At 45.9% G+C, this 16644-nt stretch overlaps 1 protein-coding gene across 1 annotated transcript in view; it reads right to left on the bottom strand.

The window, feature by feature from the left end:
• The window catches only part of LOC135903765 (protein Aster-B-like), a 133098-nt gene extending 116480 nt beyond the window's left edge, over positions 1-16618 (bottom strand). The window contains exon 1 of the mRNA XM_070537741.1: positions 16079-16618. Within this exon, the coding sequence (XP_070393842.1) occupies positions 16079-16197 (119 nt within the window). The 5' untranslated portion in view covers positions 16198-16618. The remainder of the gene's footprint in view (positions 1-16078) is intronic.
• Between the last annotated feature and the right edge of the window lie 26 nt (positions 16619-16644).

Raw genomic sequence — 16644 nt, 5'->3', positions numbered from 1 at the left:
AACATCCCTCTCGGAAGAAGCACAGGCGCGTTGGCGCAATAGTTAGTGGAGGATTAATATAATAATAATATTTGGGGTTTTACGTGCCAAAACCACTTTCTGATTATGAGGCACGCCGTAGTGGAGGACTCCGGAAATTTTGACCACCCGGGGTTCTTTAACGTGCACCTAAATCTAAGCACACGGGTGTTTTCGCATTTCGCCCCCATCGAAATGCGGCCGCCGTGGCCGGGATTCGATCCCGCGACCTTCTGCTCAGCAGCCCAACACCATAGCCACTGAGCAACCACGGCGGGTAGTTAGTGGAGGATTATTGCACCAAAGAAAACGAGACACATGTATAAGCGACACGTCTGCGACCCTGCGAGCGAGAACACCAATCATTTAACTTTTTGGGATGAACGTGCAGTATGACAACTTGATTTCCTCTGGTATCCGTTTGTCACTGCGGTGCGCAATGTTATTCACGCACGCCTTTCTCGAAAAGTGATCTGTTCGCTCCGAATAAACTTAGGTGCGAGTGGTATGCTTTGCTGTCATGTAGCTTTCTTGTTTTTGTTTTTTTAATACTTCGCATCATTTTGAGCACGCACCCTATGGGGATCGACACCGGCCGCATGGCGGCAAAGCGGTGCCACCACCACGACCACCATCACTACAATCATCATCATCATCATCATCATCATCATCATCATAACCACCACCACCACCGGAGTGGAGCTCACGCGCCCAGGCCACGCGCAGCGAGCCTGGCACGGGGAGCGGCGATCAGGAATCTGGGTTATGGCTCAGTTTGTCTGCGCTCCGGACAGTAAAGCTTGTCCTTTGCATGTCTCCCGCACTCTGCGCCGTTTCTGAGAGCCTCAGCTGGGCCCTGGCTCTGAAGCCACGGCCCTGAGCCCACATTTGGCGCCCCACGTTGGGCGCCAATGTGGGAACAGCGCGGTCCCTTAGTCCACGCCAGCAGGCCCTGCAGTCCTGGCCGGCGGCGCCCAAAAGCGCCCAGCCTGGCCTCGAACCACCTCTAGCGATCACGAGTCACTTTGTCCTCCACTTCTTCGACTGTTGGCTCCAATGCCGGAGTTCCCATAACGCAAATGGTTACAAAGCATTTTTTTTATGAAATGAAATACTCAACCTAGCAGGTCTTGACAACTTTTCCTGGGCTAATAAGTACGCCCTATAAACACGGAGAGACACCTTTGAAATCAGTGACATCACACGGACGTGCCACGCTGCGGTTGACAGACAGGTTTCAGACGAAAGAAATGTACGAAAGGTAGTACCAATAGTGCGAGCAAAACAAAGAGAAAGGTACGAAAAGGAAGCGACTAAAGCGAGAGTGCCTGAAAGGCCTGTTTTCTACACAGCTTGGAGCTTAACGCCAACGCGGAAACAACCGTTGCAGGAAACGTGCCCGCGGTGTCGGATATAGCGCCGACGAGTGTAGCCTGCTACTACACAGCACTTGCAGCTACAGCCATAGCAGAAATGGATGCAGCAGTGTCGTTTGAAATATTCTGAAAAACCACCGCTGCAAAGTTGGTCACACAATGCGCATCTGATCGGCTTGAGCAGCTAATGAATGGATTGGAACCCAGATAATGGGTCTATTTTCATCTGAATAAAGCTTACAATTGATCCACGTACATAAGTATTCAAGCACATTACATAGGTCCACGCCAATCATTACACGAATTAAATTCGGATTAATTTCTCGCGGAATGGATGAAGAGGCTAGAGCCGAGCTGATTGGTTTTGATATCTGGTTTACTTAACTGAATACCACAGTCTGCGTGCATGCGTCCCATATAAAATGTTGGGTGACAACCGAACGTTTGCAAGAGTAATGTAATTGTATATTGTCTTGCAAAAATGTGCTTCTCATGTGGTGCCGTTTATTTTATTTATTTCACAACACTGCAGGTCATGACAGGCCCAAGCAAGAGTGGAAAACCAAAACGTAATTAGTATAAATTGGGATTACAAATGAATAACGCCATTATCAATCAAACAGGGTTACATCACTACACATATAATACGCACTTGGTAACAAGCAAAAAAAGAAAACTAAAACAACAATTTTTCCAGTGGCGTATGAAAATCAGCCTCCTCAAAAATGACTCTAGGAAGGGCGTACCAGTCAGAAATTGTCCGGGGAAAGAAACTGTGTTTAAATGCATTGGGTTTAGCAAATATCGGTTTCAGTGCATGGTCATGATTCTGTCGAGTCTTTCTGGTGTCTAAGGGCTTTACATATGAAGGTATGGATGTGTCAAATTTACCTTTGAACATGTTATGCAAGAACACTATCCGAACATATTTTCGACGCACCTGTAATGTTGTAATCCCGTGTTCTTGCATAAGTTTAGTAGGGGAGTCACACCTTATATATTTACCAAAAATGAATCTGATTGCTTTTCTTTGAAACATCTCAAGTTTATTATACCCTGCTTAGTTTCGGGATCCCAAATTACGGAAGCACATTCTAATTTCGGCCTTATGTAAGTATTGCACGCTAGCAACTCTAACTTTGCTGGAGCTTTGTTTAGTTTCCTTCTTAGGAAACACAATTTCTTAAGTACTGATGCACATATATCGGAAACGTAACCTGACCAGGATAATTTAGAAGTAAGTGTAACACCTAAATACTTTTAGCTTGTGACCTTTGCTATTTCTTGGTTACAAAGAGTTTAGGGATAAGAAGTAGCCCGTAATTTACGTGTAAATGTTAATAAGACTGTTTATTTGCATGTTAACTTCCATATCCCAAGTTACGCACCACTGCTCAATCTGGAACAATTGGTCCTGCAATACAACCTGATCACTCTCACGCAATATCTCCTTGTATATAGTACAGTCATCAGCAAAAAGTTTTATACACACTGTATCAGACAAAAATTCAATGAGGTCATTCACATAAACCAAGAAAAGCAAGGGTCCGAGTACACTGCCCTGAAGCACACCAGAAGAAACAGGGAGCATATCAGACGCACATTCATCCACTACAACAAATTGTTTTCTGCTATGCAAGTATGCTTCAACCCATTTCACTAAGTAGCAAGGAAGACCGGTTAATTTCAGCTTATGTATTAGTTTCGTATGCGACACTTGTCAAACGCTAAAGTCTGTAAAGAATGCATTGCCCCGAGTGGTCCAATGTTATTATAAAGTCATGTACAGTGTTGAGTAACTGAGTCGTAGTAGATCTTCCCTTGGTAAATCCGCGTTGATAAGGAGAGAAAACTTTATTATCAGACAAAAAATACCTTATATATACAGCTATGACGTGTTCCATAAGTTTCGAACAAGTAGATATAATCGACACGGGCCTATAATTTGTTATGTTAAGCTTGTCGCCTTTCTTAAAAGTCGGCACAACGCGTGCTATCTGCCAGTCATCAGGAAGCTCACTAGTGGTTAAAGAAAGCTGAAAAAGATTTGCCAAGTAGTCTGCAATTTGCGCTGCAAAGCGCTTCAAGAAAACAGTAGGGATGCCATCCTTACCAGCGCTTTTTTTCTCGTTGAATTTACATAGCATAGATAGAACCCCCTCACTCGTTATCACTGGTACATCTGTCTTCGAAAGTTCCTTATGTATGCTGTAGTTGTCATTAGGGGAAAAAACCCTATGAAAATATACATTAAATGCGTGAGCTATATCAGCTGCGTTTTCGACAAGGTGATCATTTACTGAAATATTTTGAATAGACTCATTTGTCTTTCCGAGGTAACGCCAAAATTTTGATGAATCAGTTCTAAGAAATTCTGGAAGGGAAAAAGAGAAGTAATAATGCTTTGCTTGTTGCACCTTAATTGCCAATTCATTCCTCAGTTCCATGAGTTTGTTTAACGACACATACAATATTTCCTTGATGGGGCACTCTGAATGACAGTGCCCTCTAACATGTTTTTTTACACCTATCGACAAAAAAAAAAAAGAAAACAAGGCCAATTTATTTCATTAGTTGGCTAATGTCAGTCAATAGTTTTTGTGCACAAGCTTTCTACGTGTTGAGGTCCTCGCTTTTAAGTCAGCTACGGTCTTTTGTGACGAACAGTCAGCTACAAAGTAAGCGGGCACGCAGCTAGCAGTTCGAACGCGAACACAGTGTGAATAATAATGAGCTTTGATGCTACCAAATAAGAGTGATGTCCCGATTATGATGATGATGATGATGATGCAGTGACGTACGATGGTGCATGTGTATTTCCCTTAATTATTGCACGCAAGACAATATTTGATTAATACACAGTGACAGTCACATATAGCAAATACAATCTTCCAGTTCAAAATTCCCTGTTTGATTTTTATTTGCAGTGAGTGGCTTACCTATGTGAGAAAGTTAAGCTTACTCCAGTCACGAGATATTCGATTGAAAGGGACAATTGACATAGCAAACAACGAGGTCTGTCAAACAGATTCTTGTGAACAGCGGCGAGCTTGGCGTTGCTATTTTAGGCCAAAGCACACCCCTTCGGGGCAACGACACAGTTACTTTTCGATCACACCTACAGATGCGTCAAAAGACATGGCGTCGTTTTTCTGGATCAGTCTTCAGCACAACTGGACCTATATACACTCATAAAGCTTAGCGTATGAACAAACTTTTTTGCAGTGCTGCCAGGGGAGGCTGTCATCCTCCCCCTTGTTCAGCTATTTGTACAGGAAAAACATTGACTCACAGTGGAGGAAAAGAACTAGGAAGCTTACCAGCAAGTATGCAGCCTGTAGAGTGAGAAACACGACAACAAAGAACATCAAACAGAAAAACCTACTTTGAGCTATGAGTAAATACCTAAGAGTATATACCGAGCTGTCAGTTTAGGCTCATCTGGCCTCCTTGAAGCCCTTGTATTCAGGGATAGCAGGGGGAAAGTGTGTGTGTGGGGGGGGGGGGGGGGGGGGGGAGACATTAGGCAAAATTAGAACGAGAGCTTTGTGGTGCAACCCACCATCCCGTTTGAAAGGGAACGCTCATAGCATCCATACATCCATCCATTGTTCCCGCTTTAAGTTGAGCGCATAGAAAGGCGACTGGAAGGGAGTGAATTAGGGTTTCATTTATCTAACATGCATAAGGGACAAATGGTGCAACAGAAGGTCCCTTGATTGATGCACGCGGACGACACAGTGCTACTAGCGGACAATGCAAGAGGTTTACAGACACCTGCGAATACGTGCGGCAATGCAGCAACAAACCTAGGCCTTAAGTTCAGCACAGAGAAATCGAATAATAATAATAATATTTGGGGTTTTACGTGCCAAAACCACTTTCTGATTATGAGGCACGCCGTAGTGGAGGACTCCGGAAATTTTGACCACCTGGGGTTCTTTAACGTGCACCTAAATCTAAGTACATGGGTGTTTTCGCATTTCGCCCCCATCGAAATGCGGCCGCCATGGCCGGGATTCGATCCCGCGACCTCATGCTCAGCAGCCCAACACCATAGCCACTGAGCAACCACGGCGGGTCAGAGAAATCGAGAATGATGATCTTTAATGAAGAGGCGAGTAATTACGTGATGTCAATTCAACGGCGAGTCGTATCCATAGTCAAGCAATGTAAATAACCCGGCGTATACGTAAAAGAAGGAAAGAATTACTCAAGACTTACACCAAGATAATTTGAAAATAAAAGGGAAGCGGAAAACAGCAATTATGAAACATAGAGCACTTTGGGGCCACAATAAGAGTGAGGTGGCGCGTGCAATCTGGAAAGGAGTAGCAGCGGACACAAAATGGAGGAAGAGGTCAAGAAAGCTGGCAACCAAGTACGGGGTAACTGAAAGTGTAAATACAACCAGGAGTCATCAAGAAGAAAGCGATAGAAACAGGGACAGTGAAGCGGACGAAAAATGGAGACAGCAGAGACCGTGGAAATTTCCAAGAATGATAAAAAAGAAATTAGAAGGGGAAATCTGTACGATAACACAAAGGGCAGTGCCTTGCTACTTCAGGCTCGAGCTGGAAAGACAAAGACATAGCGGAGCAAATATTTGAAACAAGATGAGGTATGTGTACGCTGCTGCAAAAATCCGGAGACTACTCGGAACATCCTAATGGAATACGAAGTTATTCCCCCTATAAGACCCGTAGGCAACGTACCTTTTCCAGAAGCGCTTGGATTTAAAGTAAATGTAAGCATCAACCAGTCAGGAGTCCAGATCAGCGAAAGACGTTTAGAGTACTGGTAGAAAAGAAAGCAGGGAAGAGATTGATACGACGAAATCCGTTGCAAGCATTGGTATCGGTGCAAAGTAAATGTAGATGTGTAGATCTGCGTGCGTGTGCGTGTGAGAGAGAGAGAGACAGAGAGAGAGACAGAGAGAGAGTATATACGACACTTCTATGACAAAACGCGTCAGCACCATGCAGCAATGCATGTAGGCAATACTGCAGTAGGCAATACAAACTATAAAAAAAAAAGCCATTACAATCCAGCAACGGCCCTTCGCGCTGGCTATACGGACGAAACAACTGGCCCCATATGTAATAATACTATAGACGTCTGTGAGGAGTCTCGAACCTGCACACAAGGAAAGGTAAGCCAACCTCTGCGCACATAGGTGCGAAGTCGCACTTTCTCAAGCACGTCACGTTTGTCAAACCTGCTTCAGCCACTGGTGCCGTGGTGTAGCAGGTGGCCCGCGTCTAGCTCGTCCGCTACGGATGAGCGGGTCGGATGCTTTCACCCTCGGCGAGCTGCGGCGGCTTCCGAGCGACAGCCGTCGCGCCACAATTGCTTCTGCACTATCTTGCCGGAAACAGACGGTGCGGCCGCCGGCCTCGCTACAAGCTTTATTTCTTTTTTTTTAAATAGCCCTTAAAAACGGACTAGACAATAGGAATCACGGTTGCTGGCCTAGTGAAGTGCGTGTTGCGTTATGAAACGCCGCTGCACCTGCGGAGTCTTGCGAGTGCGCATTGTGACGGTTTCTCGAACGCAAGGTCTTATAAGTACCTTCACTTCCTTTAGCTGGGGTTTGTACTACCCTGCAATGTCTTTCAGACTCGTTTTTCGTGGTAATTTATACCCCCCGCAGAGAGAGAGAGAGAGAGAGGGAGAGAGAGAAAGCAAAGGCAGGGAGTTGAACCAACACCACTTTGTTTTAGGTGCTGTTGATAGATTCCTTAACATTCAGTGTTCCTGTGCTTCTAATTTTCGATTGATTCACCCTCGCGCTGCGATCTGCTAGCCTCCTGGTAAGATCAGATGGTAGAGCGACCATTCCGGCGAGGCGTTTGTCCCTGGTTCGAATCGCGGACCAAGACGAATTTTCCCACTGCGAAGCGTTCTTCCCTAGTAAACCAGTGTGGGTTTTCTTTGTAGCTTCGTGCAACATTCGGGTGGATCAAAATATTTAAGAAAAGTTGGCCCTAAATTTGTCCATCATCATCCGCCTATTTTATGTCCGATGCCAGGACGAAGGCCTCTCCCTGCGATCTCCAATTACCCCTGTCCGGCGCCATGAACCGATTCCAACTAGCGCCTGCGCATTTCTTAGTTTCATCACCCAACCTAGTCTACTGCCGTCATCGACTGCGCTTCCCTTCTCTTGGCACCCGTTCTGTGACCCTAATGGTCGACCGGTTATCTAACCTGCGCATTACATGACCTGGCCAGCTACATTTTTTTTCCCGAATGTCAATTATTATATCGGCTATCCACATTTGCTCTCTGATCCACACCGCTCTCTCCATGTCTCTTAACGTTACGCCTAACACGCTTCGTTTCATAGCTCTTCGTACCTTCGTTCCATCGTTCCATCGCTCTTAACTTGTTTTCGAGCTTCTTTGTCATTCACCAAGTTTCTGCCCCATATGTTAGCACCAGCAGAATGCACTGATTGTACACATTCCTTGTTAAGAATGGTAAGCTCCAGTCAGGAGCTGACAATGTGTATGCGCCCCAACCCATTTTTATTCTTCTGTACATTTCCTTCTCATGATCAATCGGGGTCGTTTGTGAGTAATTGACCTAGGTAAACGTACGCTTTCACGGACTCTAGAGGCTGACAGGCGATCCTAACTTCTTGGTCCCTTGCCCGGCTATTGATCATTATCTTTGTCTTCTGCCTATGAATCTTCAACCCCACTCTTACACTCTCTCTGTTAAGGTCCCCAATCATTTGTTGTAACTCGTCCCCATTGCTGCTGAACAGGACAATGTAATACCGGTGTCACACGTGCACTTCTGAGCGCGATCGGGGCTGATCCGGATCGAATTTCTCCATCGCGATCAACAATGGTCGCTGCTACACGATCCAATGATCCGGATCGAGTTATCGTCTGCTGATCGTCAGAAACTCTCAGAACTGCATAATCTATTAGCTACAAATTCTGATTTGCAAATTATGGTTAAATTTGGACAATAGTTCAATTTTACAGCTTATTATTGCTGGTAAAAGATTTTTAAACGTTTTTAACAGAGCTGGCTCCACGTTTTGTTTTTGACGTTTTCAGAATACTGCTCTAGAGGGCGTAGACGTCAGCCTGCGATCGCGATCAAGGGGCCTGCATGATCGCGATTCTCGGATCGCGAACACCCACATCCGGATCCCGCAGTATCGCGATCGTAAATGGCCGTGTAGCATCACGCAATCCGGATCAAGCTCGACACGGATCCGATCGCGATCAGAAGTGTACGCGTCACACCAGTATAATCTGCAAATCGAAGAATGCTGAGATATTCGCCGTTGATCTCCGCTGCTAAGTTTTCCCGTTTAATAGCTTGAATACTTCTTCCAAGCACGCAGTGAATAGCATTGGAGAGATTGTCTCCTTGTCTGACCCCTTTCTTTATAGGTATCTTTCTACTTTTCTTGTGTAGAATTAAGGTGGCTGTGGAATCTCTCTATATATTTTCTAGGGCATTTACGTAAGCGGTCTGTACTCCTTGATTACGCACTGCCTCTATGACTGCTGGTATGTCTACTGAATCAAATGCTTTTTCGTAATCTATGAAAGCCATGTAGAGAGGTTTATTGTACTCTGCGGATTTCTCGATAACCTGATTAATGACATGGATGTGATCTATTGCAGAGTATCCCTCCCTGAAGGCAGCTTGTTCCCTTCGTTGACTGAAGTCCAGTGTTGCTCTTATTCTATTGGAGATTATCTTGGTGAATATATTATATAATACTGAAGTAAGCTATTGGGCCTATAATTTTTCTATTATTTAACGTCTCCCTTTTTGTGGATTAGTATAACGTTTGCTTTCTTCCAGTTTTCTGGGACCCTTGCAGACGATAGACACTTCGTATAGAGAGCCGCCAGTTTTCCTAGCATGATGTCTCTTCCATCTTTGATTAAATCGACTGTTATTCCACCCTCTCCTGCCGCTTTTCCCCGTTTCATGCCTTGCAAGGCCCTTCTGATCTCATCACTAGTTATAGGAAGGAGTTTCCCTATCCTGTTCATTACCGTTTCTAATTGAGGTATCCTGACTCCTCTGGGTACTGTACAGGTCAGTATGGAATTCTTCCGCTGCTTTTATTATACCTTCGAGATTGCTGATGATATTACCTTGATTATCTTTCAGTGCATACATCTTGGTTTGTCCTATGCCAAGTTTCCTTGTCACTGATTTCAAGCTGCGTCCATTTTTTACGGCTTCTTCAGTCTTTCTCACGTTATAATTTCGAATGTCCCTTATTTTCGCTTTGTTGATCAGGAAGGGTATTCTGTAAGAGTCCACCTAGTGGACTGTCCATTTCGGCCGCTGCTGATTGGACGCAGCTGTACGAGGGCGGAGGAGACGAGCGGCCCTAGCCAATGAGCAGTGGCCAAAATGGACAGTGCACTAGGTGGACTCTTACAGAATACCCCCCCCCCCCTCCGTTTTGACAGTTCCGAGAATTCTATCTTATCTCTTGAGTTGGACGCTTTCATTCTTTGTCGTTTGTTTATTAGGTCCTTTGTTACTTCGGAGAGCTTGCCTGCTGTTTGCCTTGGTGCCTTGCCTCCAACTTCAACTGCTGCCTCTGAAGCTAGCTTCGTTACGGTTTCATTCATTACCTCTATGTCATCATCATCATCTCTCTGTTCTAAGGCTGCATATTTGTTTGCAAGTATCAGCCTAAATTTGTCTGCTTTTACCCTTACTGCGTCTAAGTTGATCTGTTTTCTCTTGACCTTATTCTTTCTCTGCTAAAATTGAGGTGAACCCTAGCCCTCACTAACCTACGATCACTGCACTTTACCCTACCTATCAGTTCTACATCCTGCACTATGCTGGGATCGGCAGAAAGTGTGAAACCAATTTCATTTCTTGTTTCCCCATTAGGGCTTTTCCAGGTCCACTTTCTGTTGCTACGTTTCCTGGAAAAGGTGTTCATTACACTCAGCTTATTGCTTTCTGCGAATTCTACCAGCATCTCTCCTCTAGCGTTTCTAGAATCGACGCCGTAGTTTCCAATTCCTTGTTCACCAGCCTGCTTCCCCCCCCCCCCCCCCCCCTTAGCACTGAAGTCACCCATTACTATTGTATACCGAGTTTGTACTTTTCTCATCGCTAATTCAACATCTTCATAATACTGATCTACTTCCTCATCGTCGTGACTGGATGTTGGAGCGTAGGCTTGTACTACCTTTAATCTATACCTCTTATTAAATTTAATTACGACTACTGTTACCATCTCGTTAATGCTGTAGAATTCGTCAATGTTGCTCGCTATATTCTTATGGATTAGGAATCCTACACCGTATTGCTTCTTATGCGGGAGACCTCTATAGCAGAGGACATGGCCGTTATTTAGCAATGTGTAAGCCTCAACGGTTCTTCTAATCTCACTAAGGCCGATAATATCCCACACAATGTCTGATATTTCCTTGAAGAGTCCTGCTAAGCTAGCCTCACTCGAGAGGGTTTGGGTTTTAAACGTTGCAAGGGTCAGTTTCCATTGAAGGCCTGTCTGGACCCAGAGATTCTTAGCACCCTCTGCTTCGTTACAGACGTGAGTGCCGCCTTGGTCAGGTGCTCCGCAGTTGCTGGGGACTGAGGGCCATTGGTTAATTGAAAAAATCATCAGGGAGGTTGTGGCCGAATACTGCGCCAGGGAGGCAAATTCCTGTTCTGGTGAGGGAGTATGTTTGTTCAGCTTAGTGGCCTTCCTAATTTGGTTGTACCTGGATTAGTATAGCACCACTCGCTCTCGCCATCTTTCGCCGGTGTCAGGTGTCACTCCAAACGTGCAAGCATATGGCGCCCTAATTGCGGAAACGGGTGCCCTTCCCGCAGAATGTCAGCACTAAAGGAAACACTGCGTGCACTGCAATTATTACGCGAGCAACAAAGAGCCGGCCTCGATTGGGGTGCGCTGGAATACGACCAATGACTCGTGTTTTGCGGCCGCTGCAGTGTACACGTACAGATAAACGAGCGCGACAACAGCGGTCGCTGACGCTCCACCGAGCATCGATCGATCGAGCGTGAGCGCTCGCCCTAGGATTTGCGGGTCTAGCCATGTCAGCACAACCGGCGCTCGTCGTTATAACCATAGTTTGGCGACGTCGCGGTGGTTAGGAATGTCACTGAAGTCTGTCTGTCTACGCACTGTCTGGTATGTTAGGGCTTAGAATTCAGTGCATCGACGTATAGGGCTGGCATTTCGTGACGAGCCAGTGTATGATGTTGTATGTGACCTTTTAATGCGGCGATGTCTGAAAGAGCAAAGGTGATGTTAAAGGAGCGCCTGTACATATTTTAGAAGCCGTAGATACTCTGCCACGCCTTTCACGCATGAAAAGTGATGACAGCGAATAAGCTGGTTAGAAAAGACATGTCAGATATTTTATTCTTTATCCTCTTTTTTCCCAGGCAGAACCACCTGCGCCAACCGGCATTATAAAACATATTACGCAGAATAAAACATACCAGGCCAAATACGTATCAGACAGAAGAAAACGTATCAGCATAGCTGAGGCTTACGGTTTTCGCCGGTAACAAATTCCATTCCTTAATCATTTTCGGAAAGAAAGAACATTTAAAAAGATCTGTCCTAGGGAGGTACTCCTGAACCTTGAAAGCGTGGTCTGTTCAGGCGCACATCTAATGTAGTTAGTGTGAGTATGAAGGGGTCACAATTGCATTTGGTTAATATAAATTGTATATAAAAAACTTTAAGCCAATATTTCTACGGCGCTCGCCACAAGGAGTCCAGCCTAGCTGTTCCTTCATATTTGTTGCGCTACCTTAACGGCTGCACTAGTATGACCTTCATGCTGGTCTCAAAGTGCCGGACCAGGCGTCATCGCCATTATCGCAACGTCATGAAACAGAGCAAAATTTGATGACGTTGTGTAGCAGTAAGGCTATAGGTATGATGGCGTTCATCATAAAGAAATAAACAAGTATCACGCGTGTATTATTCACGGCATTTTGACGCTTGGTAGCACCTTTTCAATAGTCTAGAGCATTTGGAGCTTCATTTAACGATAAGGCTACAGTTCGAAAATGTCACGTCGGCATACTCCTTTCAAATACTACACGCACTCTCTTGTTTTCGTGAGCACTCTTCGCATCTGCGAGCGAAATCTTTAACATTCACTAAGCTCCTTTTCCGATGGTAAACTCTGAAATCAATGCATTCAAGAAACGGGAAAGCTAATCTCACAGCTCATAACTGTAATTAATCATGACTGCAGCCTAGGGAATCAGTGCACTCTTGAATTACCGGTTGAACTCACAGATTTATAGCTGTAAACGGCGGTTATAGTTTAATCCTATACATTCGAGTTTTACTTGAAGGGATGCTGAAAAAGATTAAGTAAATGGCAACTCTGCAATAGCGAGACGGCCACTACTGCGGTGAGGAAATCCTTGTTCAGCCATAAGAATACGCAAGAAAGAAACAAGGATGGCGACGCCAGGTCCTGCACTAGTCCGGCGTGACGTCACTAATTTTGACCGCCTACTTAATTGTTTATTACGAAGGAACGACTACACTGAATTCTACAGGAAGCAAGAGCCCAATGTAGCATATGCTATACGTCTCGATAACTTCATGCTCCCAAATGGCTCAAATGCGACAAAATAACTTGAAATCTGTGAATGCACACCGACATACTGAAAGAATGCCATGCCAAGCTAAAATGATTTGCAAATATATTCTTTAGCGCCCCTTTGTGATGTCTGCTACCGACCTGCGCGTCATCCACTGTACTACACGGCAATGGTATTAAGTTACGTTTCGTAATTCTGTAATTTGGCTGTAGATTTAGCGATGTGGCACAGTTATATGCAATTTTAAGTTTTAAAGTTACGTTTGAAATTGCATGTTGCCTAATATGCATTTACAAATGGTCTGACACACGCCCACCTTCGTTCCTCGCAGCTGCAGCGGCTTTCTCACTAAAACTAACGAACCGGTTCATCTAGTTTATCGAATTACCAGAACGACGAGTAGACGTGAAACTATACTTCTTTCCTCGTTTTCACTAGTTATGCTGGGCAAACGCTTCGCAAGCTTGTGGACCGGAACATATCGAACCGGAAATTGCGGCAGACGCGGAGAATTAATTAATTCTCCGCACCTCGACTGTACTCGTCATCAGGGACAAGGGATGTACAAATGTTGGAAATTTCAAATACACATCAAATAGTCACTGTTTTCGGTTGTTTCGAGGATTCAATTGTTTTCGATGTTTCGCTATTCGAAGTTGCCGAATATTCGTCTCTGTTCTAACACCGTAAGGGATAGCCGTTGCTGCAGTCTACAAAGAAATAGACCGATGCCAGTGGGGACACTTCCGAATATTCAGCTACAGGAGAATCCCGGTTAGTGCATACGCATCAGTTCTTTAGTGAACGCAGGGAGAAGATAACTTCTGTGGTTAACACATGATAACACATGTGGTTAAATAAGCTTTCCTCGACTTAGGCAGACTACAAGTATGCTTTCCTGGTTTAGGCAAAGCCATTTACTATTTGACCAATCTCGCCGTGTCTGGCCCCTTTATGTATGGTGCTGTGTAGTTTTTCACTTTCGGTATTGCATGGTGTGTCACTTTCAACGAGCACAACACTGCTACGACACCGTTGATGTACCGTTTCCTTGTTTCATTACTATCATGGTACAGCACATACGATCACCTTCCAGTCGATTCCTCTCAGTTGATCTGCCATGTTAACATGCGACTCCCCCCCCCCCTCTTTTTTTTTAGGCAAATGGACTCCATGCATTCTACTTCGTTGAGAAACTGGAAATATTCGGTATTCGATTATATATTCGAAGGTCGTTTTTCTCGGATGTGCGTATTCGGTTACACGTAATAATAGAGGGCGAACCGCATATCCTATACTATGTATGTGAACATGGTCCATGTTCACTCTACCGGAGGAGCTTTGAATGGGAATAACGTTCATCATCAGCAGTGATGCTCAGCATCATGCATAAGCTTGAAGCACGGCTGTTCGTCAGGGTCCAGAATATGCTCAGGCCGAGGGAAGCCAAGTATCATTCATCCTGCACCTCCGGCAAGCTGCAATGCGATTCCCACAGAAACCTGAGCAGCATATAGCACGACATCTTTTGAGCGAAGAGGAGATCGATGGAGTTTGCTCCGAGATGGAATTTTGCTTTTAGATTCATTACTTGTAATTTCTTGCTTGCACCTACAATACTCCATACCTTTCACCTTTTCCACGCACTGTCCGATTCCCTTGTGCAAGCGAGCACTTCTACGTAAATCTGTGCGCGAAATGCGTTAACGATTGTCTCCTTTTGTCGAGCTTTATCTCACTCCTTCCTTTGTATTGCAGTGAACGTCACACGAGGCTCGGTAGTCCTGCCTTTAAAGCGCCCAACAGCGCAGTTTGTAATGGCCAGCAAAGCTGTGTGACGCACCAAGTGGAAGAACTTTTTTTTTCTTTTTTTTTCCGTACGCGATTACAAGCTATTATACCTGTATATTTGTTGATCTATTAAACCACGGCTCGGAAGGCGAATTTCTTATTGCAGCTTATGCAAAACTGCCTCCGATGTCCTTCGTCTACAGGTGCGTCAACGTGCTCGTTGATATTCAAGAGAGATTCCAAGGAGGCGCCTGCAAGGACCTTGTTTGCAATGCCGAACTCCGCAACGTCTCCTTGATCAGTTTTTGTTTCTACGTCAGCATTCTGTCACTTTCTTCAAGGCAGAGAGGCACACGGAGAAGATTTCTACAGTACAAAGCATGGCATTCAACACTTTCTGAACGATAACTTAGACATTCGGCAGATGGCCAGATCTTTCGACATTTATGTATTGAGCAACACATAAGCAACGAAAATGCGACGGAGAGGATGAGAACGGTTGAATTTTGCCGCAAACTCGCCGCTGCTGCTTAGCGGCTATGGTGTTGCGCTGCTAAGCACGAGATCGCGGGATCGAATCCCGGCAGCGGCGGCCGCGTTTGGGGGCACGTCAAAGATCACCAGGTGGTCAAAATAAGTCCGGAGTCCCGCACTACGGCGTGCCTGATCACCAAATCATGGTTTTGGCACATAAAACCCCAGAATTCAATTGACGCAAGCACTGATCAAGCTAGCGCTCGCTGAAGCAATACGTATCCGAAAGTTCAGCTGCTACTAGCACTTTCGCTTTATATCATCTGGCCCACACCCGCACACAGAATTGAAAAACCAAGCTACCGATTCCATCTTCGAGCCGCTCTGCTGTGTTATCGCAGCTGCCTGTGATAGCGCTTCGAGACGTGTCACCTGATCTGCCAGCCGAGACAACACGAAAAGCCTCCCTCTGAAGCAACGGCCCCAAAGGAAATGATCGTGCCGGCAAGACTGTCAGAGACGTCTGGAAGCCAAGGCCGGCCGTGCCGTGCTCGACCGGTCAGCTGGCTGGACGGCCGGCTGGTCGAGCCGCGCACCACACGTCCTTGGCGTCGTCGCACCGTAACCGCCGCACGTGCGCCAACGGCGCCTAGACACGCAGACAGGTGAACGCGAGGTCCACCAGCTGCTAACGCCGATTATCAGGGCTCGTTCAACCCGCGCGTACGCGGTCAGCGACGCGGGTTAGCCGCGAAACTACGACGGCGCCTTCAAACGCTCCCCCGAACAATCTCAAAGCAACTCACATTTCCTGCGCTCCCCCGCTGGAGCTGCGTTTGAGAGAAGCCTGGCTACCGCTGCTGCTCTCCGATGACCGGTCGCCGCCGCCTCCTTGAGGAGCCATCAAGAGCTCGGCCGTGGACATCAGCACATGTTGCGGGTCACACACTGAGGCGGCTCGCACGACACGAAAACAAAACAGCTGCGGGACTGTAGCCGCGGTCCAGCTAGGGGTGCCCAGCGAACCGATCTCAACGGGATGCAAGCGTAGCGGTCCGAACCGAGCCACTCCAGTCGCGCAGGGAGCGAGAGCGCGAATGGCAAATCCAATTTCCCCAGATCTAGGGAAGAAAGACTACTTGTTGGGCCGGTGTTGCGCGTACCGTCTGCTGTGTCGCTTGTCACTGTTTTTGCTTTCAGTAACGCACTATACTGTGGCCGTTCACATTGCTTGAAGCGGCAGTATTGGGCAGCTAAACCGTTACCGTTAAAGACAAGAAGGTCTTGGAGAAGTGGCGAAAAACACTGGAAAGAAGCAAGCTATGCAATCGGTGCTTACGAAACTGGGCTTCTCGTCGAAACACACTCTATT

This window comes from Dermacentor albipictus, chromosome 4 (genome assembly GCF_038994185.2).
Source record: "Dermacentor albipictus isolate Rhodes 1998 colony chromosome 4, USDA_Dalb.pri_finalv2, whole genome shotgun sequence".
In the NCBI taxonomy this organism is placed as follows: Eukaryota; Metazoa; Arthropoda; class Arachnida; order Ixodida; family Ixodidae; genus Dermacentor; species Dermacentor albipictus.
This window is presented reverse-complemented; position numbering and strand designations above follow the sequence as displayed.